Below are 25,162 nucleotides of genomic sequence, written 5' to 3' on the forward strand. Positions count from 1 at the left end.
GCAATTGCAATTTAGTTTGTGGTAGAACAGAGAAATTTTACGCTGAAGTCTAGAAACATCCTGATAATAAAGATGTAGGCAACAAATAATACAGATGCAAACAATTCGTACCAAATAGCGAACCTATTACCTATATCACGTGTTGACTGTATGAAATTAATGAAAATCAAAGTTTCAACTTTCAATTAGTCTGCTTGTACATATTGAATTACTCAAAATGATGCAGGATATTTTTCTTCATTCCTGCTTCTTTTTTCCCTTGCTGTGGGAGGTGCAAAAATGAAACTTATAAAAACCTGCTAAAAATATCACCGACAATGAAGAGATTGCTCTCTTAACTGTGAGATGGTTGATGTATCAATGGAATGATTTAACATGGAAAATCTGACACCTAGACTTGTATCCATCGTTCGCTGCAGCCTTCTCAAACTTTTTCATTGCAGCATCGTTCTCTTGTAGACTGGTCTGCACAAAGAAGCGAGCCCACCAAGAAGAGCTCCGCATTTTTGCCTTTACATGGAAAGCAAATACTTTTGTCAATTCTTTTATTTATCATTTCAGAGCAGAATAAACAACGGAAAAAGTGATACAGAAACCATATTATTGTAAGATAAGAGAATGAAGTACTTGGTATTGCAACATCAGTTTTCTAGTTTGTTTTATACTCTTACCACTTAATCTTTCAAGTATCTTTTGCTTAACGGTATAAAGTACCAAAACAGTAAGCTCTCTGCAACTGCAGAAAGTATTTCAACCAATAAAAATCTAACCTTGTCTCTGTCACTCAAAAATTCATGAGAGATGCTTCTTAGAAGCGGTCACTACCCAACAAGAGGAAGTTTATACTTTTGATCACTTTTTTCACCATCAATCATCAAAAAAGCAACACCTGACCAACTTTTATGTTGAATTCGCCAGAAATAAATTCCAGTCAACTTGTGAATTCAACTTCATTAATATACAAGAAACATCACTCATATATTGGTATCTATACGCATTCAATTGAAGTAACCTACTCTAGTAGGACATGGAGTACCACGATAGGAAGAAACTGAAAGTGCAAGTAACAACGAGTAAATGTATCAACAATCAACTGACAACAATTACCAAACCCAAACAAGTGATAACTGAATGAAGAGATTGTGACTTACAGGACGTCCAAACTTGGATAGCTCAGTGACTTTAGCTCTGGAGTGACCAGGGTAACCTGATAATTTAGAACAATAGAAAAATTAATATATGAGCAAGTAAAATGAACCACAAAGTGCTTTTAATAACAACACATGTTCTCCTCATGGTACCTAGGAGGGAAATATATTTATCTCTGAAAAGCAATTATTTCAATTAACCAAGTGCTGTATGGAATTGAGAGCGCTAGGCAATTAACTTACATTAGAAACTGTCTTACAGATTTCCTTTTTCCTTTTTCCCTTTTGAGGGGAGTAGTGGTTAGCTTATAGAGGGGGTTGCCCGAAACTGACCAAATTCTTTGGAAAGGCAGCTGCTATCACCACCACCTACCCACACAAAAGAAGGAACTATCCATCGTTGGCTTTATTAGAGCATTTATTTATCATAAACAGAATAACTAGATCTCTCTCTCTCTCTCTCTCTCTCTCTCTCTCTCTCTCTTTTAACTTTTTGATTGGTAAACCCCACCCCGCCAAATCCCCTGCCCAGGAGTCAAAAGGACCCTTTCCCACTTTGCTTCTTCATGACTTGAACTCCCAACCTCTTGGTTGGAAGTGCAGTCCTCTTGCCGCTGTAGCAACCTCACTTGTTAATTCTAAAACTAGGCTACTGTGGAGCAGTAGTATAATGAATTAATGATATGAATTCAGTTTGTGTAAAGTCCAATTTCTCACTACAATGAGGCATCCGTAATGAGTAATCATGAGAAAGAGTCGAGTGTCAAACATTTGTTAGCAGCCTGTCAAAGAAAACGGGAAATTTGAACAGACAGAGGGACAAAATATGGTGGGTATATATTTGATTATCCAAAAAGATGGGTTCCAAACATCGTAAAAGTACGTAACTAAGAACTTTTCATGCAATGTAATTAAACTTTCAATAGTTACCTGTAACAATAACTAGACCATCAGCAGACACTCTTGCTAACTCTGGAATAGTCTTGTTTAGGTATCTAGGAGATAGGTAATCCACTGCATCTGACACCATAACAAGAGAAAATGATTTTGGCCTGTAGGGTAATGGGAATTTGATGTCTGCCACGCGTACTATTCCTCTGTGGATAAGATTCTTGCAGTTCACATCGACATCCTCGACATCATAAGGTTCAACACCCCATGCTTCAGTTTCTTCTTCTTTTAATAGTTTGGACACCACAGAACAAGTATCAGGTCCCACGTGCAAAACTTTGCGCATGCTGTCACCATATGCCTTCTTTAAATATGGTATAGCCAGCTGAAGCTCTGAAGTGCAGGTAAATTCACCTACAACCATTGAAAGACAAACAAGCTCTAAGTTCAATAAGTTGCTCATCTTTGAACGAACTGAATTCTCAAATATACTACAAACTCATAGAGGAAAATTACACCCTGAAGTAAGATATGCATTCTCGACTTTGTTTAATAATCTAACCAGAATCACAGGGCAACTCTTACAAAATTTGAAAAGATCCCAAAGGCTTTAGCATGCCCAAAATGTGAGACTCTACCCCACATAGGATCCTGAGATAGCTAAACTGGATTATAGATTATGGCTTCCTACTATGGGCTTCCGAATTAGTGGACTGGTGATGAAACCTGAGAAAATTCTTTGGGCTATTAATTGTTGGTAGTTGCAAGTTAAGTCCAAGGTAACAAGCTTTCAGATTCAAGGGCTTTGACATTGATCACTTGTGTAATTCTTTGTTTTAACCCTAGCCTCCCATATCCCCTAGCAATTTATCATAACTATTAAATACTGCAAAGAGAGATATTTTCATGGCATGATGCAACAGAGACGACCAATACATAAAGGCGCTTACCTTCAAGCCTGCTGAGTGCTGAACTTCCAGATGTACCTATTAGAGGAAAATCACCAATCAGCCAATGTATAGAATGCCAAGTAGTATAACGCATACAATACAGCCGGAGATCAGGATCTTGCTTAGTTCCCACCACTGAGTAAAAATGAGACAATTTGAAGTCTGATTTACGAGGATAAGAACAAAAGCCAATGACAATTTTTGATTGGTGTTGGAAATACAGATATTTTATAACTGATGCTACCAGTGGAGATGATACCTTGGAATTGAAAAGCACCCACTACCTTGAAATAACTGCTTATTTTAGACCTGTTACAGAATGAACCTAGACACTTTACACAATGAACATAGACTGTTTCTTCGTAGTGTACATAACCCATATATAGATAGAAGATTTTTAGGAATCTCTTTTATTTCTTTCCTTAGTTAGCACCTGATGTACATGTAAATATATGTATCACTATATGGAATAATATACCAATTTGATTCTTCCATACCTTGTTAATTACATGGTATCAGAGCAACATCTGTGGCTTCGCCGGAGTTGAGTTTGTCTCGCCGGGGTTGACCAAAACTTTCCGGTAGACACGTGAGATGCATGTGTGGTCCATTCTCTGTCCAGCTTTGTTCTCCGAGATCAGCTTGATTATTTTCGATCGATTGTTGGTTATCCTCTGATAACAGAACCTTATTTTTGTGAAGAACAGACTCGGACAAGGTTGTATTACATCAATTTTGGTTAGGTTTGAGTTCTTCTACTGTTTGGTTTGTTTTTGGGATACTGAAGTAGTCATGGAACAATATTTTTACATCTGATTGCTTGTTTTGTGAATTGGTATTTGTTGGGTCTTCCTTGTAAGACGCTTTGTTACAATTTGAGACTTGATATTATCTGTTGGGTCTTCCCTTATCAGAAACTTTGTTGGTCTTTGATTTCATTTGATTTGGGGACAGATTTGTTTGGTTCTCTTATTTGGTTGAATGGATTATTGGAGTGGAGTTCTGTTAAATAGATTGTTGACTTCGTGTTTACCAGAGATGTGTTTTGGTATCTTTTAGCTTTGGAGACCTCTGTTAATTTAATCGGTTTGTTATTCAAAGGAAAACATAATGGTAAAGAATAATAATGCAACAACTCCTAGTCCAGCAATCTTGGTTTCGAATGAATTTCTAAAGTTCCTTCAACATCATAAATCAGTTAAGGAATCTTCTTCAGTTACTGCCTTTGCTGGGTCAGATAAAACATGTCTTATCACCTCTTCCAATAAATGGGTGATCGATTCAGGTGCCAAAAAGCACATGACAGGTAATCCAAATATTTTTTCTAGCTTTCGCTCACATAAAGCACCCTCTCCAGTTACTGTAGCTGATGGATCAACTTGTAGCAGTGTTGGATCTGGGACTGTTAAACCAACTTCCTTTATTAGCTTGTCATCTGTATTAAGTTTACCAAACCTGGCCTTTAACTTGATTTCTATTAGTAAAATCACCAAGGACCTTAATTATTGTGTTGCATTCTTTCCGGATCATTGTTTGTTTCTAGATCTTATAACAAAACAGGTTATTGGTAAAGGATATTTATCTGGTGATCTCTACATCTTGATGAATGGGAGCCACGGTGTATTGCATGCTGTAGTGTTGTGTCTCCCTTTGAAGCACATTGTCTATCGGGACACCCCTTTCTACCTTTGTTGAAGAAGCTTTGTCCTCAATTTCAGAATATTTCTTCATTGGATGTGAGTCATGTCGATTTGCAAAACACCATCGCATCTCGTTAAGTCGGTTAATAAACGAGTTGAGTCAGCTTTTGAGTTAGTTCATTCTGATGTTTGGGGACCATGTCCCGTTGTTTCCAAAACTGGGCATAAGTATTTTGTCACCTTTGTAGATGATTTTTCTCGAATGACTTGGATTTACTGTATGAAGAGCCGCTCTAAAGTGTTTACTCACTTTTCTGCCTTCTGTGCTGAAGTCAAAACTCAATTTAACGCTTCAGTGTGTATTCTAAGGAGTGATAATGCTAAAGAATACATGTCAGAGTTATTTCAGTCGTACATGAGACAACATGGTATACTACATCAGTCTTCATGTGTTGATACACCCTCTCAAAATGGAGTTGCTGAGAGGAAGAATAGGCATCTACTTGAGACAGCTCGGGCACTTTTGTTCCAAATGAAGGTTCCTAAACAGTTCTGGGCTGATGCGGTCTCTACGGCTTGCTTTCTGATTAATCGCATGTCGTCTACTGTGCTTGGTGGTAATGTGCTTTACAGTGTCATTTTTCCAAACAAGGCATTATTTCCGGTGGAACCTAAGGTATTTGGAAGCACATGCTATGTTCGAGATGTTCGACCATCTGTTACCAAGTTGGATCCCAAGGCATTAAAGTGTGTTTTCCTTGGCTATTCTCGCCTTCAGAAGGGGTATCGGTGTTATTCTACTGAACTTGGCAAATATTTGGTGTCAACTAATGTGGTATTTTCAAATACTACACCAGTCTATCTATGCACCTCCCATTTCTACAAGTCAGGGGCAGGAAGATGAGTGGCTAGTATATCACGTTACTCGTACTTTGACAGAACAACGAGATGATGTTCCTCCATCTCCTAGTTCTATCGAGCACCAATCCAATATTCTACCTTCAGCACCTGCTCCAACTGTGTTAGCAAAACCGTCAATTGCTCAAGTTTACTCGCGGAGGCAACAGACGAATGATACATGTTCTGCACCAGTTCCTTCGTCATCAGTTCCTTCATCAACAGATTTGCCTCCACCTGACCCTCCAGGAGACCTTGACCTTCCAATTGCTCTTCGCAAAGGTATACGTACTTGCAAATCCACATATTCTATTGCTAATTTTGTTTCCTACGACCATTTGTGTCCTGCATCTAGATCTTTGATTGTGTCTCTAGACTCTGTTTCTATACCCAAAACGGTGAAGGAGGCTTTGAATCAACCTGGATGGTCTGAAGCAATGCTTGGGGAAATACAAGCCTTATAGAAAAAACACACTTGGGATTTAGTGAATTTACCCAGTAGAAAGAAAGTAGTGGGATGCAAATGGGTCTTCACGGTTAAAGTTAATCCTGATGGCTTTGTGGCGAGACTTAAGGCCAGACTTGTGGCTAAGGGGTATGCTCAGACTTATGGGGTGGATTATTCAGACACATTCTCTCCGCTTGCCAAACTTACTTCTGTCCGCTTGTTCATTTCTCTAGCTGCTTCTGAGAATTGGCCTTTGCATCAATTGGATATTAAGAATGTTTTTCTTCATGGTGATCTCCATGAAGAGGTATATATGGAGCAACCACCGGGTTTTGTTGCTCAGGGGGAGTATGACAAGGTCTGCAATTTGAAGAAATCCTTATATGGCTTGAAGCAGAGTCCCCAGGCTTGGTTTGGAAAATTTAGTGAAGCAGTTCAAGAATTTGGGCTGAAAAAGAGCAAATGTGATCATTCTGTCTTCTACAAGCAATCAATAGCTGGATTTATTCTCCTTGTTGTATATGTGGATGACATTGTTATCACAGAGAGTGATTATGTAGGAATCTCTTCTCTAGTCTTTCTTGCATACTAAGTTTCATACAAAAGACTTGGGACAACTGAAATACTTCTTGGGAGTAGAAATAACTAGAAGCAAGAAGGAAATTTTTCTATCTCAAAGAAAGTATATTCTCGACTTACTAGCAGAAACTGGTAAGCTGGTTGCCAAGCCTTGCAGTACTCCAATGGTTCCTAATTTGCATCTTATGAAAGATGATGGCGATCCATTTAATGATCCAGATAGATACAAGAGGTTAGTTGGGAGATTAAACAATCTCACTGTGACTCGTCCAGATATTGCTTTTGCAGTGAGTATGGTTAGTCAGTTCATGTCCACGCCCACAGTTAAACATTGGGAGGCTTTAGAGCAGATCCTATGTTACTTAAAAGGACCTCCTAGACTTGGCATATTATACAGCAATCACGGTCATTCTCGCATTGATTGTTTTGCAAATGCAGATTGGGCTGGATCCAAGATTGATAGAAGATCTACTACTAGTTACTGTGTATTTGTTGGTGGAAACTTGGTATCATTGAGAAGTAAGAAACAAAGTGTTGTATCTAGGTCCAGTGCAGAATCCGAGTATAGAGCTATGGCATAATCAACATGTGATATAATGTGGATACATCACCTTTTAACTGAAATTGGGTTGAAGCATCCTACTCCATCAAAACTCTGGTGTGATAATCAAGCTGCACTCCATATTGCCTCAAATCCAGTGTATCATGAAAGAACCAAACATATCGAAGTTGACTGTCATTTTATTCGTGAGAAGATTCAGGAGAACTTGATTTCTACTGGCTACATGAAGACAGGAGAGCAGGTAGCTGATTTGTTCACTAAAGCATTGAATGGCACTCGAGTTGATTACCTTTGTAACAAGCTGGGCATGATCAATATATATGCTCCAGCTTGAGGGGGAGTGTTACAGAATGAACCTAGACACTTTACACAATGAACATAGACTGTTTCTTAGTAGTGTACATAACCCATATATAGATAACAGATTTTTAGGAATCTCTTTTATTTCTTTCCTTAGTTAGCACCTGATGTACATGTATATATATGTATCACTACATGGAATAATATACCAATTTGATTCTTCCATACCTTGTTAATTACAAGACCCAAAAACAAAAAAGGAATTACCTGCGCCTCGATAAAAATAGCCAACAACAAGGACAACACCCTGAAATTAGTAGATAAAAGAAAAGCAAAATGCATTAGATTTGAAACATAGCCCCAATTAGGAAAGCAGATACTACAACAAAGTGAATATAATTTGCCAGAATGCATTATGCTTAATCACCAGTCATTAGATAAGTACTTATGGAACTTACCAAAATGAGAAGGATTGTAGGTAATAAAGGAGTAGGGCGCGATTTCGGATGAAAAATGCCCCCGAGGCTTCCACCAGCAGCAAAGCGCCGTGTGGGGTTTCCGGGCCTTCTAGACATGATTGTTTTGGTAGAGTGTTGAGCCCAGAATACTACACCATGGAACCAAATTAGAAAAGGAAAATTTTAGCCAACGCTCCTCACTCCATTAATAGATGTGAACATGTAGAAACAAAGTATTAATAGTAAGAGATGCAGATAAGCTAAGGCGATATGAGCTCAACATTCTATGTTCACCTTGTTTATGGAGTTGATCAATAGTTAACACAACCACTTTGGTTTTTACCTGTATATAAGTTGATCAAGCATCCCCGAGACAAATATAGTAAATGAGCTTAACCAAATAGCGATGTGCAAAGTAATACAGAAATGGAAAGCCACCCGACTTTCTTTAAATTTTGGTACGGATTGCCAAATATGAAACTACAGCCACTCTAATTTCAACAACACAGGACTTCATTATCCGAATTTAACCATAATAAAGTTTCTTAATCTTGAACGAGCTTCATAAACACCAATTACGGTTTATATTTCAACTAGAGAAATTGGATTTCAGTCACTAATATGCAATTCTTGTAGAAAACAAATGAACGTTCAAAAGAGACAATGTGGATCTGCAAAAGATAAAACATTGCTAACAATTTAAAACACGCCCTAATTAAGATGTAAGATTTAGAGGATTGGGGTGTCAACAAAATCAGAATAACTACAAATAACACATAGACTCATTTAAAATGTATATACAGAAGTGAGGACAGGGCACAAATAAGAGGCAAGCAAAACCAACCAAATGATGAGAATGGAAGCTTTAGAGCAACAATTGGCAAATAGGGAAGGAAAGTGGCACCTCAGAGCGAGCGGGGACTGTATTTCTTGGATCTAATATGTTTGTTCAAAGATTGTTTGTTGCTAGATTTGGATCTGTTGTGTTTTTGTTGGTTTAACACAGAAACATATGCCGCATGGATCCCACGCGTGTTACCTTTGCTGTAAGTTAGTGAAAACCAACCAAAAACTAGCTAGCCTAGCGGGAGGGACCCTGAAAGACAGCAAACGTCAACCACGTACGTAGGAATGAATGGGAAATATGGCCAGTCTACGCGCCTTTATTGTGTAGAGTTTAATAATATAGCCTAGTGGGTCCCTTGTCTTTTAATATACCTCTCTGCCGATCTACACTTCACTCATCTTGCCGTCGACCGTCGGTGATCCCACTTTATTACTCATAATAATTTACACTTAACATGAACAAATTATACTTTGTGTTACTCTGCTTTTTAAACAAAAGTTGTTAAAGAGAATGATATATCTGTTTATATTTAAAACTTTTTATGTTATCTTTAATGATATATTCTTATATTTATTTAAGACTTTTTCTTTTAAACTTCCTGTCCAATTAAACACCATTATAGAGAAAGTATTTATGATTCTTGAATAGTGACTGCTACAATTTTAAGTAGGTTTGGTTTTTCTACAACGTCTCAAAGAAATAAAATGATGGAGCTGACAGTTTACATCAATGGGAGAAATTTTATTTTGTGTCTCATACAACTTACACTAGTTGTATGAGGCTCATTTTTGTCTTACAAATTTGTGAACCCCAATCTTGCACTTTGTGTCCAGAGAAATCTGTGTCCACAAAATTGTGAGACAAAAAAATTGCCTCATACATCTAGTGTCAGTTGCATGAGACACAAAATAAAATTTTCCCATCAACCAACGGGTAGATGAATATCTGTTGCGTACTTCTTTCTATAGATGTCTCTCTGTGTGTCGGCAGCGTACAGGGTGATAAAAGAATTTGGAGAAAGACTTAATTGTCAGAACTTGGAGCATAAACAATTACACAATTAAATATCATTTGACTAGACGATTACATCCTAATTCCGAATTAGTTAAACTATATTCTGCGACATAAAGCTTTAATTCGATTAGCTTTGTACAATGCAACCCATACTATTATTCCTCTTCCTCGAACACAATTCACTATTAAGTTACAAATATGCTGATAGTTCTTTCGGGTACAACTTGATTATTTTGTCTCACGGCATTTTAACGTCCAATGCCACACAACAACATGAAACATGTATGGAGTTATTCAAAGTACATGATGTAACATGAAGGAAATACACATTGTATCTACAGGCCGCATGTTGAAAATAGATATGAAGAGCTTGTGAACCAGTTACAATAGGCATGCATGTTTTGGTAAGCAACGCAGGTTATTCAGAGAATAGAAACACCAGAGATAGGACAACCTTAGTGTAGCATTCACAGTGGGAGTGAACTCATCCCGAATAACCAACTGACCAAAGGCAGCTCCAATCCATGTTCGAATCTGCCATGTCAAGGAGATGCATGTAGCTAGTCACACATCCTCCTAATTGTGTTAAAACTTCAATCCTCTTTAGTTGTGGATAAACACAACTGCCTTGAGATGAATGCTTGTCTTGTTTTTATATATACTATTGTTCAACAGCTATTCTGCTATCCTCTGTGCGTGGTGGTCTCCATTTGCGGTCAAAGATATTCTTCTCTATGGTTTTCTGGGGCTTCAATCTTTCATCAAAAAGCTCCAGCAACTCTTGCAATCCAACACCTGTTAAGGCAGACGTCTTGACATGTGTAGCTGTAGCAGACTCAGAGACGGACTGGGTTTCACTACTAATAACCTCCGACTTCTTAGAGTGGTTGTTTTGCTGGACCTCTGTACTCCCACAGCCCACCGAGGAACTATTGTAGTCAACCCAGGAATCTTGTTCATCGCCTGAGACCAACCAGTCATCAGAGTAGTCACCTTGTTGATCATCTATGACCTGTTCAAGCTTGCCTGATTGCTCAAAGTCCTCATTTTCATTAGTCTCATAATCAGGGAGATCCTCTTCACACAATTTATTGGATGTTACATCATTGTTTTCGTCTGACCAGCTAGAAACTTCATCCTCGTTGCAATAACCATCTCCAACGAAATCCTCGTGAAGATCAATCTACATAAATAAATAAAAAGTACTGAAGCAATGCATCTGGATCCATGTTTTAGAATCCGATTATCACTGTCTGTCTTTAAATTTAGGGAATGGTAGCTATTTTCCCTACCTTATTCCAAACTTCAATCATATTCTGGAGCTTATGCTCAGAGACTCCTATCTTCCCAAGAACTTGCAACACTGCTTCCCGCTGCTCCTTTAGATCAGGTGCACTTGAGTCCAGCACATGCTGCAAGAATTAAGCAATCAGTCAGATTAGAAGCTTCTACATTCAAGCAACTTTCCTTCAGTTCAAGGAATGGCAACTTTGAGTTGCACAGTTGTGTGGAGCTATAAGCATCGGCACTTAGTATGTTAACAACATTGAAAATGTAATCAGGGAAAGAAGATATACCACAAGGAGGTCAGCTTCAACAACTTCTTCCAATGTTGCATGAAAGGCTTCTACTAGCTGCAAAAACAGAACAGTCTCCAAGTGTCTGATGCAATAACAAGAGGAGGAGCGGGTACTAATACTATCCACTCACCTGTGTTGGCAAATCCGATATGAATCCCACAGTATCACTGAGCAGCACTTTCCTTCTGCATATGAAGTATTTAATTCCGTGATCAAAAAAGGACCGAGCCATCAGCCTTGGGAAAGGCATAAATCACTTTTGCAACTTTAAAATTTTGTAAAATCAATTACTTAGACATCCCATCTACTTCAGAAAATCTCAATGGACCTCTACTCCACTTTGAGAAATATCATAGAACCTCCCTGTGTAACAGTAGAAGTCCATTACTCTGAGCAATATACCCTCATTTTTTAAATTGATTGTTTAGAGAAGCTTCGAGTACTTTTCTCAAACAAAAAGTTATATGAAAATAACAAAAGTGAACTGCATGGAGAAAACAGTGAGTGAACTCGTTAAACTTGAAGTCCAGCATTTAGTAATAAGTTACAACATATAAAAATTTTCCCTGAGCCGAGGGTCTATCGGGAACAGCCTCTCTACTTTCACAAAGCCTCTCTACCTTCAAAAGGCAGGGGTAAGGCTGCGTACACACTACCCTCTCAAGACCTCACTTGTGGGATTACACTGGGTTTGTTGTTGTTGTTGTTGTTGTTACAACATATAAAATTTCTCAAATTTCTTTTTCTTGTTTCTCCTACAGATTTTAGATAAGATGTTACCATTGAAAGGCAAAATTGGAACAAGAACTTTAATTTTTATTGACACCATTGCTTAATACAAATAACGGCAGCAGAGGTATGTGTAACGAAATATTAAAGTTGAGGAGAATCTATAGATATTTCTCAGACTAAAAGGGAGGTCCACTAATTTCACTAAACTAGATGGAAGGTCTTACTAATTCACACAATTTTGTATTACCCCGATGGGAGAATGACACTTCTTAACTTGGGGTCCACTGTGACAAACAATCTGCAAATTAAGAGCCCATATGTCAGATAGTGTCATATAACTCAGCTTGTCAGTATAAGATATAGAAGGGCATGGCGGCAAGTTAGAAGTTAAAAGCTTAATAGACAGCCAGCATCAGAATGAAAGTACAGACTAGCAACTGGTTTACCATACCGATCATCGCAATAGAGATAACTGTCCGAGACTGCACTAACTAAAGTAGATTTCCCCTGTTAAAGAAACAAATCAATGAATACACAGAGATTGCATTAATATCAAACTAAAGGGATTCATGTAGTTCTGATCAACCTACAGCATTTGTGTAACCAACAACAGCAACTGTAGGAATTTCTTGACCATCTGGTCCTCCATGCCTTCTGCGAGCAGCGCGTTGCAACGCTCGTGTACGACGAACCTCTTTAATTTCAGATAACAACTGATTCCTCCGTTCTAAAATTCTGAAACCCAAAGCAGTTAGAGTAGAAATATATCATACTGATAAAGTGCATGAGCAAAATGATATTGGATCATTATCAAGCAAGTGGTGACAATACCACAGGGAATGTTTAAAGTATATACTAGAATACCTCTACTATTGTCTGAAAACAATTCAACAATTAAAAAAAAATATCAGAAAAGGAGCGATACATATTTTTGTTGACAAACATTTCAGGGTATAATCATATATCATCACATTCTATTTCTCTAGTTACTAATCATTTTCATTTTTCTTCTGACAAGTAGTTCCATAAAATACACACGTGATCAGTAAGAATACGATAAGTTTATAGCCACTGAAAGGAGCAGTAGCTTGCTATACACACTAAATCACTGTCCTTTGGACAGAAGACAAAATGCAACTAATCCTATTCCTTGCTTGAGGTTCATTCATCCATTCAGCTTCATTTTGCATCGAAGTCTCTAATAAAGTAAGTCAGGCTCATATTCATTTGACTCTCAAATAACCTTTTTAACAGTTAACAGAGATACTTTGCACAGGTTGACTCCTAAATAGAGTTGTGTACGCATAACATTGACATTCGATATATTGCTATTAGCTAACTTAACAGAAAGGTTGCCTTCCAGCTTTGTCTAAAACAATAATAAGAACCAAGGCTCAATGCCAAGCTAGTTGGGCTAATGAATCCCAATATCCATTTCACTCGATTTAGACCCGCTTCAGTCCAATAACATTAGAGGTTCTCTGCATTTTCTACGGATAGACTAAAACCTTTCCAGCTTTACCTGTCCACACAAAATTTAGAATTAACAAAATAATACATCTTCTCAGTCAGAATCAGCGACAAACCTTCGCCGTTGAAGCTGCAATTCTGTCTCTCCAGCACCACTAATGAAACCACGTCCCCCACTTCCTCTCCTGCAAGTGAAAATGGCATACTTCAGATACTCCTGGAGCAGCCACTGGAATTTCCCAAACTTTAGCAGTCATCTTAATTACAGAAAAAATATTATTGACAAGTGGATAAATGTGAACAGAAAGCACTTCATTGAATTTCCAAAAGCATCCTTGAATAGAGATTAAGTCAACAAGCAATAAAGTTACCCTCTGGCACTAACTACTTCAGCTTCTCCAGCTACACCAAAAGCATAACGTCCACCAGGACCACGTAAACGAACAAGACGGCTTTTCTTGTACATAAGTGTAGCCAACTCAGCCTGTAAGTTAATGGAAAGTCAGATGCGGAGAACTAAGTATTCCCTCTTCTATAGATACAGAAACTATCATATGAGGATACATGAAACGCCATAGCAGAGAGCTGTTCACCTGTAGTTTTGCTTCCTTTGTCTGAGCATGCGCATTGAAAATCTCTATTATGAGGCCCACGCGGTCCAGAACAGGTTTACCCCATGCCCGCTGCCAGTGAAAGGACAAAACATAAACAGAAAAGGAAAAAGGGAAATACAGTAAGCCCTTTGCCAATGGATAATTGTGGCTATGAGAAACATGTTTGTCCTCAGATAGTAAATATACTAACAAGTACAGCAAGTTAGCAACTTTTCCAATGGCTCAATTAGTTTATTTTTTCACCAGAAAATGGATAGACCAACAAATACAACGACTCACCTCTAAATTACGCTGCTGTATGCCAGTGAGAATTGCATTTACAAAAATGGCATCTATCCCTTCCTGCCAACAAAATGGTGGGGACCGATATCAACCTAATCAGCCGCTAACAGTTCCATAATACAGGGAGAGATTACTGAATTTATTAAATTGCATCCAGATATTAAACCCTCTACCTTACTTTCCAGAGCATTTACATGGCATTTAACATTATCCACAGTTCCGGGTCCGAAAAACGTATCTGTCATATCATAGCAAGCACAATGGACAAATCATTTCAAAATTAAGCGATGGATAAAATAATTAGCAATAGCTAGCTATACTTTCTACTGATAACTTCAGGAAGACTCCAACTCTCCACCTCGAACAACAATTGGGCTCTAATGAAAGGAATAATTTCAGAGCAATAGCTAGCTATACTTTCTACTGATAACTTCAGGAAGACTCCAACTCTCCACCTCGAACAACAATTGGGCTCTTATGAAAGGAATAATTTCAGAGCATAGGTGACGGCCTGAGTTACTATAGGACAAACATATACTAGACACAACTATAACCAATACTTACTTTGAGTATTTTATTCTTCTTCTAATATACTCCCTCCGTTTCATTTTATTTGATCCTGTTTGACTTGGCATGGAGTTTAACAAAGAAACACTTTTGAAACTTATGATCTTAAACATGCTACAATTTGTGTGGCGATATAACTTTTGAAACTTGTGGTCTCGATAATGCCATAACATTTGTGTGGCTAAAAAGATTGTTATTAAGGGCAAAATGAGAAGTTTACGTTAATTTTTTTTACAAATGAGTCCTTCTTTTTGGGACGGACCAAAAAGGAAATAAAATCACGTAAACTAGAACAAATGGAGCCCTTTATTCCCTCAGATCAAGCATATTCTTAGGCAACGCAAGCATATTAAGCTCATTTCTAAAATGTTTCCAAATTGAGAAATGAGTTAACCATGCAGATCCAGGTTCTCGGTGTTACATGCTACAGTTGAGCTAACTCTCGCAAAACTCCCCACATATTAAGCTTCCTATTTCCTACAGATTTTAATGCATATACTCCTCGGTTTCATACAATTGATCCCAACTAGTTTGGAATTGCGTAGTAGTAGTAATAGTTGTTGTTGTTGCATTACAGCGGGGTATCAACTAAAACGAAAAGTGTTACTCCTACTAAACAAAACAGGAGAAAAAGGTATGAAAAACGCACCAGCGCGAGTTGACCGAGCAGCAGGGTTTTGGACGACAAGATGAGGGGGCAGTTGTTTATCAAGGAACTCAGTATCATAGAACCCATCTCTTTGCTCCTCAAGGGAATTTGCTAAGTTCAGTGCCTCCTCAAGCTTAGGCTTGAGAATAGAATCAGGCCGAAGCCGAGGCTGAACAACAAATAGCTTTGGAGGACTCTTTGGGTCCGTATTGAACTCATCTCCTGACCCATCTTGATGCTTCTGTAGAAGCAGCGAGCTACTAATCGATGACATAGAATGGAATGAAGACTTTTCAGTAAACGGTGGTGATGGGTTAACGGTCAAGTGGATTGATTGAGCTGGTAGAGAGATGGAGAAATGAGAGAAGAGGCGTAGGGCTTGAGGAAGGGAAAATTTGGGGGTTGAGGAAGATCGCAAGTGATAAATTGTTCTGAACATCGGAGACGACAGTGTTCCTTAGGCGTTCTCTGCCGGTGTCAACTGACATTTCACGGCATGAATAGATAATAACAGTTGCTGCCCGTGGAGTTGCATACTGGGTTGGGCCAAAACCGTAGTTGAGACTTTGGTTTTGTTGTCTGGACGGCCCAACCCCTAAGTTTTGGGGTTTTTGCATATATACCCAGTTTTGGGTTACAATTGAATCTATACCTATTTTGTAAAAAAATTTGCAAGCATATCCACTTTACGATTAACTTCATACCCGATAATTAGTCTGAAGTAAAAAAATTACACTTCAAATGCACTTAAGGCCAAATAGGTCTGAAGTGCAACCAATGGTTTCACGCGCTTAAGGCTGCACTTCAGATGCGCTTAAGGCCAATAGTCTGAAGTAAAAAATTACACTTCAGATGCACTTAAGGCCAAAAAGTCTAAAGTGCAACAAACGTTTTCATTCACTTAAGGCCAATAAGTCTGAACTGAAAATTTGGATTTCAGATGCTGATCACGCCCAATTATGCCTTATAAAAAGGACAATGCGGTCGTTGCAAATATAATCCGGTTTACAAGTCCGGAGTCGAATCCCACAGAGAACTAAGGCTTAGCTACAGCTGTTCACTATCACCAAGAAGACAAGCTTGAACAGTTCCTAACTTATAGATATTTAGATTCTTGTGTTTAACTAATTGATTAACAAATTAAAATAATAAATTAACAACTAAAGATACTAAGAGTTAGAGACAAGATTAAGGAGGTCTAGAGTTATGATTTCCCCAATTGTCGGAATCCTTCCCGCTATGTCTTCTATAATTTCGCCTAAGTATTCTCTACCGATCATGAGCACTCTTATTACCGTAAATCTCTCCCGAGTAATCACGACAATTTACTAGACGCACTCTCCCGAGCTACGCTAGCTAGCTTTTGATACAACTCACTTCAGATCGCACCCAAGGCTTCGTTATCCCTAATCCCGCCTTTAAACCCTCGGTTATTGATCCCTCATATACTCTGGGAGTGGTATTGTTCAACAATAACCTAAATATGCACTCTCTCCCGAGTTATGTACACTAAATAGGCACAGCTAATTGAGAGCTCTTCAATTAACTACAATAAGAACGTAGTTGAACAAATAGAGATTATACTACGGCTCAATTATATAAAAACATAACAAGAATTTATCCTACAAAAGGTTCTATCAAAACTCTAGATAACAAATTAGCTATTCATAATAGTATGTAAAACTACAATACTAAAAGTCATAACCAACAATGAAAAATAGGAAGAGGAAGGAAAAACTTGTAGAAGAATTCCCAAGCCTTACTCCTATTGTGTCTTTGCCTCCTTAGGTCAAATCTATGTCAAAAATATGTCTAATACCTTTCTTGGCCGACTTCCTTGGTTTAATATAGGGTTTAGGGCTTAAAATCTCGTGTTTTGCACTTTAGTCCCTGAAATTTCCGCCTCCTGCCGCGGTTCTACCGCGGTCGCGGTCGCGGTCAAACATGGCCTCTGCTGCTTCAATTGTCTGCGAGCAGCCCTCACCGCGGTTCTGTCGTGGTCGCGGTAACACCGCGGTATTTCATCCTGTTCCGTTTGGAATATGGAAAAACGTAAAACATGAAAGTTGTAGACCTTTGAGTTAGCTTTCCAACCATATATTACAGAGCCCAAATGGGGTTCTGAGTAAAAGGTTATGTCTATTTCACTAGACAGTGCGCAATATGCCTCTTCGAGTTTTCGTTTTGTTGTTTTATCATCCGTTGATCCCCGAACACGATCCCGGCTTAATTCCTTGAGCTCTTACTCAGACTTTAAAGCTCAAAACCACTTAAATTTATTCCATAACATCTATATAGCTCGGAATCACACCTACAAGGCATAAAACACACATTTAGTGCAAAATACTAGCGATTAAATCGCAAACTCAACTAAAGTGCAATAAATTAGAGTGTAATAATCGACTAAAATACGTAATTATTGTCTATCATCAACACCCCACACATAAACCATTGCTCGTCCTCGAGCAATCAACCTACACTTTTTTTTTATAGACACAACCTTTTTAAACAATTCTCCTAACTCATCGCACCAAGAGTATTTAAAATAGACTAAGCACAAAAGTGTAACATCTTCACCTCAAGATTTGACTCCCAAGTACCACGCATTATTCACAACTCACTCACTTACTCTAACATAGAGGTCACTAACATTACCTTTCCTTCATGAATCAAGTGCCCTCACACAACAAAAGTGAGTAGTTCCACACAATAAAATTTAAGAACACTTAGGAACTCAAGATAGAAAGAATTCACTCACTCTCAGAAATAACATTCATATGCCACAAAAGATGCACCATAAGCTTGCCCGTAGTGTACTACTCTACTAATGGAGCTCATTCAATCTAGGATCAATTAGGACTTTATTTGGTTGTAATGTAGGCTGAGGGACAGGTAAGATACATTTAGATATAAGAGTGACTACACCTCCCCAAGCACTTTATTACATACACTTTAATATTTAAAACCCCACTTATGTCAAACCAAAACTCCACCTTCATATCAATGTATATTAACTCCATACTTCTTTAAGCACAATTACATCAAAAGTCACCGCCACAAGAAATATTCTTCACAACAATACAACTCTTTTTTTTCTTTTCTTTCTTTTTCAATTCAAGTGGCTCTTACATTTTTTTTAGAAATAGTGCACCTTTCTCCTTATTTCATTAGTTCCACTCAAAAGCCAAACCAACCACCCCACACTTTAACTTTTATAAAGTTCATAACAATTCAAGTGCTCATGAGAGGTGAAAAGGTTCAAAAGATGGTTAATTCAAACAAATGAGTAAGGCTTGTAATGTGGTTGCCAAAGAAATAGGATTACAGGCTCAAAGGGGTTAACTACGATACATAACAATTAGGCGGGTAAAATATAGATATCTGACTTAACAAAGAAATGCCTATATCACTTCCAAGACTGAACAAAACTACTATTTCGCTTTGCAAACACACGGGGCAAGTTCTAGGCATCAAATGCAATGCACAAAATACAACAACCCTCACGCACACATGGCACATGACTCACTCAAGATTGGATCATCAAGACACTCTAGTCAAAGCAGTTAAGCAAAGTTAAGATCATACAATTTAAGGTACTTCTACAAGAGTAAAAAACTGAGCCTAAGCGTCACAACCAAAGTACTCACTATTCTCAAGGCATAACAAAGTCAAGAGATATTGCTTCACTTCAAAATATAACACAATGGCTCCTACTCCCAAAAAAAACTAACTACACCCGGTTCAAATAAAACCCTTGGAAAAGAACCGTGGTTTAAAGAAAAACCAAGGGGGAATTATTACACTACCTAACAAAAGAAAATCTTTTTGTACTTTTTCTTTAGACTTAAATCCCTCAAGAAAATTGTCTACTAGATCCATCGTCGGGAAAAGTCCAATCTTTTCTATTTAAAAAAAAAATATTATTCAATTAAACTAACACAACTAAAATAGCATAGAAAGTCACCCAGACAATCTCCTCACCCCGCACTTAAAATTGTGCATTGTCCCCAATGCACACCATACTAATAAGAGGGTAAAAGAAACTCCCTGTTAGGCCAAAGGCCGAAGCATTAACAGCTCATGGGGTACTCAGACTTCTCCCGAGCTTGGTCCTTTGTGCGGGTACCTCACACTTAGTTCCAACCATTTGGTTTGCTGTTGCATCCTTCCAATACCTTTGCTTTCCATGCTCCTAGAAAATAAAAAATTGACACTACAAAAATAATACAATTAAAAAAAATTAATACAAAAAATAAAAGAAAGCAGTAAAGCTGGGTTGCCTCCCAACAAGCGCTTGGTTTAACGTCGCGGCACGACGTGAATCACTTTCTGCCTCCACTTCGAACTTATGAATCGCACCCCAAGTTTTGCTTCAAGCTTATGATTATGCTCTTGGGGCGGTACAAATTCTTGCGAGCCAAAAATTAGATAGAGTCTTATACACTTTTTGGCTCTCAATCGAGGAGTGTCACCTTGCCTAGATGGCCTTGAGAATTTCAAAATATAAGGCCCATCTACCTCTTCCTTGGACTCCTTTTTATGCTCGTAAAGATCCATTCCCATTTCACCGTCTGAACATAATGTAGAGAAGTGTTTGGAATGAGGTCCAACACGCTCCAATACATGAACTTCAAGATTTTCGACCTCCTCAACACCCAAAACACTAGAGTCAACTAAGTTTGTATCTTCAACGTCCCTGGTTGACTCTAGTATTACTTCTTCAACATCGGCATCCTCAAATTCTAGATGGTTAGAGTGTTGGGGTTCTACTTTGGACCCCTCCATTGGTACCTCAATTTCCGTCTCTAATGCAAACTGCTCTTGGCTACTATCCATAATATTAACATATTGAGCATTAAAAGCTTCAACTAATTGACTCACTTGAGCCTCTAAGTTGTGAATAATTTCATCTTGCCTTTCTACCTGCAGCTGTATTTTACTTTGTTGTTCTATAATGCACTTTAACATATCTTCGATCTTCTTTAGGTCAGCTTCCCTAGGTTCTTTGTTCCTGTTATCCTCACAAGAAAACGTAAAATCATCATAATAAGGGGTTGGGGGAAGACAAGAAATATAAGCACAACTATAAAAGTGACCATCTTGACCACCACACATATCACACACATTCCACACATAAGATAGAGTTGGTGCACAAAACTCGCTCTCGGGAATATTTTGATAATTTTGCCAAGGGTGGTTTTCATCACAATATGCATAAGGAGGATTAAAAGTAGAATTACCAACATCAAAACTTTCATTATTCCATGATGCCATGTTTTTTTTATTATTTTCAAATCAACAAGTAAAAGATAAAATAAAAGAAAAAAAAATCAAATACAAAAAAAATAAAAATAAAAGTTCAAATTTGAAACCTAGTAATATGTACACCTACAGCTACACCGTTAGTTCCCCGGCAACGGCGCCAAAATTTGATCACGCCCAACTATGCCTTATAAAAAGGACAATGCGGTCGTTGCAAATATAATCCGGTTTACAAGTCCGGAGTCGAATCCCACAGAGAACTAAGGCTTAGCTACAGCTGTTCACTATCACCAAGAAGACAAGCTTGAACAGTTCCTAACTTATAGATATTTAGATTCTTGTGTTTAACTAATTGATTAACAAATTAAAATAATAAATTAACAACTAAAGATACTAAGAGTTAGAGACAAGATTAAGGAGGTCTAGAGTTATGATTTCCCCAATTGTCGGAATCCTTCCCGCTATGTCTTCTATAATTTCGCCTAAGTATTCTCTACCGATCATGAGCACTCTTATTACCGTAAATCTCTCCCGAGTAATCACGACAATTTACTAGACGCACTCTCCCGAGCTACGCTAGCTAGCTTTTGATACAACTCACTTCAGATCGCACCCAAGGCTTCGTTATCCCTAATCCCGCCTTTAAACCCTCGGTTATTGATCCCTCATATACTCTGGGAGTGGTGTTGTTCAACAATAACCTAAATATGCACTCTCTCCCGAGTTATGCACACTAAATAGGCACAGCTAATTGAGAGCTCTTCAATTAACTACAATAAGAACGTAGTTGAACAAACAGAGAAAAACTATGACTCAATTATATAAAAACATAACAAGAATTTATCCTACAAAAGGTTCTATCAAAACTCTAGATAACAAATTAGCTATTCATAATAGTATGTAAAACTACAATACTAAAAGTCATAACCAACAATGAAAAATAGGAAGAGGAAGGAAAAACTTGTAGAAGAATTCCCAAGCCTTACTCCTATTGTGTCTTTGCCTCCTTAGGTCAAATCTATGTCAAAAATATGTCTAATACCTTTCTTGGCCGACTTCCTTGGTTTAATATAGGGTTTAGGGCTTAAAATCTCGTGTTTTGCACTTTAGTCCCTGAAATTTCCGCCTCCTGTCGCGGTTCTACCGCGGTCGCGGTCAAACCGCGGTCAAACATGGCCTCTGCTGCTTCAATTGTCTGCGAGCAGCCCTCACCGCGGTTCTGTCGTGGTCGCGGTAACACCGCGGTATTTCATCCTGTTCCGTTTGGAATATGGAAAAACGTAAAACATGAAAGTTGTAGACCTTTGAGTTAGCTTTCCAACCATATATTATGGAGCCCAAATGGGGTTCTGAGTAAAAGTTTATGTCTATTTCACTAGACAGTGCGCAATATGCCTCTTCGAGTTTTCGTTTTGTTGTTTTATCATCCGTTGATCCCCGAACGCGATCCCGGCTTAATTCCTTGAGCTCTTACTCAGACTTTAAAGCTCAAAACCACTTAAATTTATTCCATAACATCTATATAGCTCGGAATCACACCTACAAGGCATAAAACACACAATTAGTGCAAAATACTAGCGATTAAATCGCAAACTCAACTAAAGTGCAATAAATTAGAGTGTAATAATCGACTAAAATACGTAATTATTGCCTATCATCAGATGCACTTAAGGTCAAATAGCTCTGAAGTGTAACCAATGGTTTCATGCACTTAAAGCCAATAAAGTCTGAAGTAAAAAATTGCACTTTAGATGCATTTAAAGCCAAAAGGTCTGAAGTGCAATAAACGTTTTGCTACAGTTAAGGCCAATAAGTGTGAAGTAAAAAATTGCACTTCAGATGCACTTAAGGCCAAAAGGTGTGAAGTGCAACAAACGTTTTGCTACACTTAAGGCCAATAAATCTAAACTGAAAAATTACACTTCAGATGCGCTTAAGGCCAAAAGGTCTAAAGTGCAACCAACATTTTTATGCACTTAAGGCCAAATAGGCCTGAAGTGCAAATTGCTCACAAATAGAAATTTGTTCTTCGAATTATAACAATCCAATATACGATTTAATGCCTAAATCTACTCCAAATGAGCTCAAATTTGAAACATAACCTCAAAATATCATCAGGAACAAACCTCAATCATCAATTTGTCAAAACAACAATAAATCTAATAAACCTATTTTGCAATCAAGAAAAAGAAGAAGAAGAAACCCTAAACAATAGTAAAACATAAAGTGTCATAATAGCTCACCATTGTAAAACATCATAAACCACATTAAAATGTACTCACAATCATTGTCACCCAAAGATGAAAAAGAAGAAGAAGAAGAAGAAGAAGAAGAAGAAGAAGAAGAAGAAGAAGAAGAAGAAGAAGAAGAAGAAGAAGAAGAAGAAGAAGAAGAAGGAGGAGGAGGAGGAGGAGGAGGAGGAGGAGGAGGAGGAGGAGGAGGAGAAGGAGAAGGAGGAGGAGGAGGAGAAAGAGGCCTGAAGTTGTTTAAAAAGTGGGTACAAGTTAAAACTTTTTTTAAAAGTAGATATAGTTAAATGGGGGTGACCAAATAGGGCGCCCCGTGCAATTTTTACTAAATTTTGTCATGTTTGTAATAAGTTTGATGTGGCCCTCAGTGTCACGACCTAATTTCTCCTATAGGTCGTGATGGTGCCCAAGGTTGCCGCTAAGCAAGCCTACAGTGAACTATCTCTGTGATCCTTTCTTTTAAACATTTGAAGTAGTTAATTTTTAGTTTGTGCATAAATAAGAAGTAAGAATTCAATAAAAATGAGAGATCAAGATTTTAAAAGCAATTGAGATAAGTAAAATAACCAAAACCATCAAGTGTCTACTAGCATGAATCACCAAGACTTGGTGTCACAAGTGTATGAGCTACTAATAGAATATACAAAAGAATATTATACTACTGTCTGAAGTGAAATAGACAGAAAATACAAGCAAAAGAAAGACTTCGGTTGCTGCAAAACGGGCTTAGAAGGCAGCTCACCGCGAAGTCTCGTATTAGTCAAGGATGCGCGCCGGACTGATATCCAGATGCACCTGCCTCAGATCCTGCACATTTAGTGCAGAAGTGTAGTGTGAGTACATAAACAACATTTACCCATGTACCTAGTAGTGACGAGGGGTCGACTTCGGCACTTGCTATTGTCACGACCCAGATTTTTCACCTTGGGGGCCGTGATGGCGCCCGACATTGAACTCGCTAGGCAAGCCAACGTCACAGTTTATTACACAATTTTCATTTATCTTTCAGATATAAATGACTTAGCAAGATGAATTAACAGAAATAAATGCGGAAAAATAATTTAAAAGCTTAACTTGAACATTAACAAAATCCGAAATAACATCTACCCAGAACTGGAGTCACGATTTACAAACTGTCTATGATTACTACAAATAATGGTCTGAAAGAAAAATATACATCTGTTTTGAAGGAAAAGTAAAAGAACAGAATACAATAAGGATAGAAGTGGATGCCAGGGCCTGCGGACGCATGCAGGACTACCTTGGGTCTCCTGAACTAAAGGTAGCACCCTCGAACTCTGATCAACCACTAGCTCTGAAATCTGCACAGGAAGTGAAGAGTGCAGTATCAGTACAACCGACCCCATGTACTGGTAAGTGACGAGGCTACGTGTAACGACCTAGTCGGTCGTTTTAAGATTTATGCCCCGATCTCCTATTAACTGCTTTCCCCGTATTTGTTTCTGCTATTGTGAGTTGCCGGGAGGAATTATTGGGAGTTTCAGAGAGTTTTGGGATACTTAATCCTAAATGAGAGCTTAAGTTCTAGAAATTTGACCGTAGTTGGAACAGTGTGAAGACGGCCTTGGAATGGAATTCTGATGGTTACGTTAGCTCCGTTAGGTAATTTTGGGTTTAGGAGCATGTTCGGATTGTGTTTTGGAGGCCCGTAGCTAATTTAGGCTTGAAATACTGAAAGTTGAATTTTTAAAGTTTCCAGTTCGATAGTGAGATTTTGATCCGAGGGTCGAAATGGAATTTCGGAAGTTGGAGTATCTCCGTAGTGTCAAATATGACGTGTGTGCAAAATTTCAGGTCATTCGGATGATGTTTGATAGACTTTTTGATCGAAAGCGTATTTTGAGAGTTTTTGAAGTTCTTAGGCTTGAATTCGATGCTAAATTGGTGTTTTGATGTTGCTTTGAGCGTTCCGAAGATTGAAACAAGTTTGAATGATGTTTTAGGGTTGGTTGGCATATTCGGTTGAGGTCCTGGGGGCCTCGGGTGTGTTTCGGATGCTTAA

General features: G+C 38.2%; 2 protein-coding genes across 3 annotated transcripts; both read right to left on the reverse strand.

The window, feature by feature from the left end:
- Positions 1–35: 35 nt before the first annotated feature.
- Positions 36–9,023, reverse strand: LOC104237466 (probable pectin methylesterase CGR2). 2 transcript variants are annotated; one of them, XM_009791623.2, is made up of 7 exons: positions 8,778–9,023; positions 7,874–8,022; positions 7,683–7,722; positions 2,990–3,025; positions 2,079–2,453; positions 1,152–1,207; positions 36–510 (listed from the first exon to the last, which is right to left on the reverse strand). In XM_009791623.2, exons 2-7 carry the CDS (start codon positions 7,988–7,990, stop codon positions 358–360), a joined length of 777 nt encoding a protein of 258 aa, XP_009789925.1. In that variant the 5' UTR covers positions 7,991–8,022; positions 8,778–9,023; the 3' UTR covers positions 36–357. The 2 variants fall into 2 exon arrangements, with proteins under 2 accessions (XP_009789925.1, XP_009789929.1); XM_009791627.2 differs by having other exon boundaries at positions 8,718–9,010.
- Positions 9,024–9,898: 875 nt separating this feature from the next.
- On the reverse strand, positions 9,899–16,124 carry LOC104217403 (GTP-binding protein At3g49725, chloroplastic). The gene is made up of 13 exons (XM_009767642.2): positions 15,629–16,124; positions 14,586–14,650; positions 14,410–14,472; positions 14,110–14,199; positions 13,888–14,000; positions 13,633–13,701; positions 12,637–12,781; positions 12,498–12,553; positions 12,294–12,344; positions 11,445–11,499; positions 11,312–11,368; positions 11,027–11,146; positions 9,899–10,917 (listed from the first exon to the last, which is right to left on the reverse strand). Exons 1-13 carry the CDS (start codon positions 16,065–16,067, stop codon positions 10,396–10,398), a joined length of 1,845 nt encoding a protein of 614 aa, XP_009765944.2. The 5' UTR covers positions 16,068–16,124; the 3' UTR covers positions 9,899–10,395.
- Between the last annotated feature and the right edge of the window lie 9,038 nt (positions 16,125–25,162).

Source organism: Nicotiana sylvestris, chromosome 2 (assembly GCF_000393655.2).
Source record: "Nicotiana sylvestris chromosome 2, ASM39365v2, whole genome shotgun sequence".
Classification (NCBI taxonomy): domain Eukaryota; kingdom Viridiplantae; phylum Streptophyta; class Magnoliopsida; order Solanales; family Solanaceae; genus Nicotiana; species Nicotiana sylvestris.

Bases quoted from the DNA above. Each gene is read 5' to 3' on its own strand.
- LOC104237466 (XM_009791623.2), bottom strand. From the start codon at position 7,990: ATGTCTAGAAGGCCCGGAAACCCCACACGGCGCTTTGCTGCTGGTGGA. The intron at 3,026-7,682 runs GTAATTCCTTTT...TTCCTCTAATAG, and splicing joins CTATTTTTATCGAGGCGCAG to GTACATCTGGAAGTTCAGCA. The intron at 511-1,151 runs GTAAGTCACAAT...TTCCATGTAAAG, and splicing joins TATCCAAGTTTGGACGTCCT to GCAAAAATGCGGAGCTCTTC.
- LOC104217403 (XM_009767642.2), bottom strand. From the start codon at position 16,067: ATGTTCAGAACAATTTATCACTTGCGATCTTCCTCAACCCCCAAATTT. The intron at 13,702-13,887 runs GTAACTTTATTG...TTTCACTTGCAG, and splicing joins GAAGTAGTTAGTGCCAGAGG to GAGAGGAAGTGGGGGACGTG. The intron at 12,554-12,636 runs GTAGGTTGATCA...TTTCTTTAACAG, and splicing joins TTGTTGGTTACACAAATGCT to GGGAAATCTACTTTAGTTAG.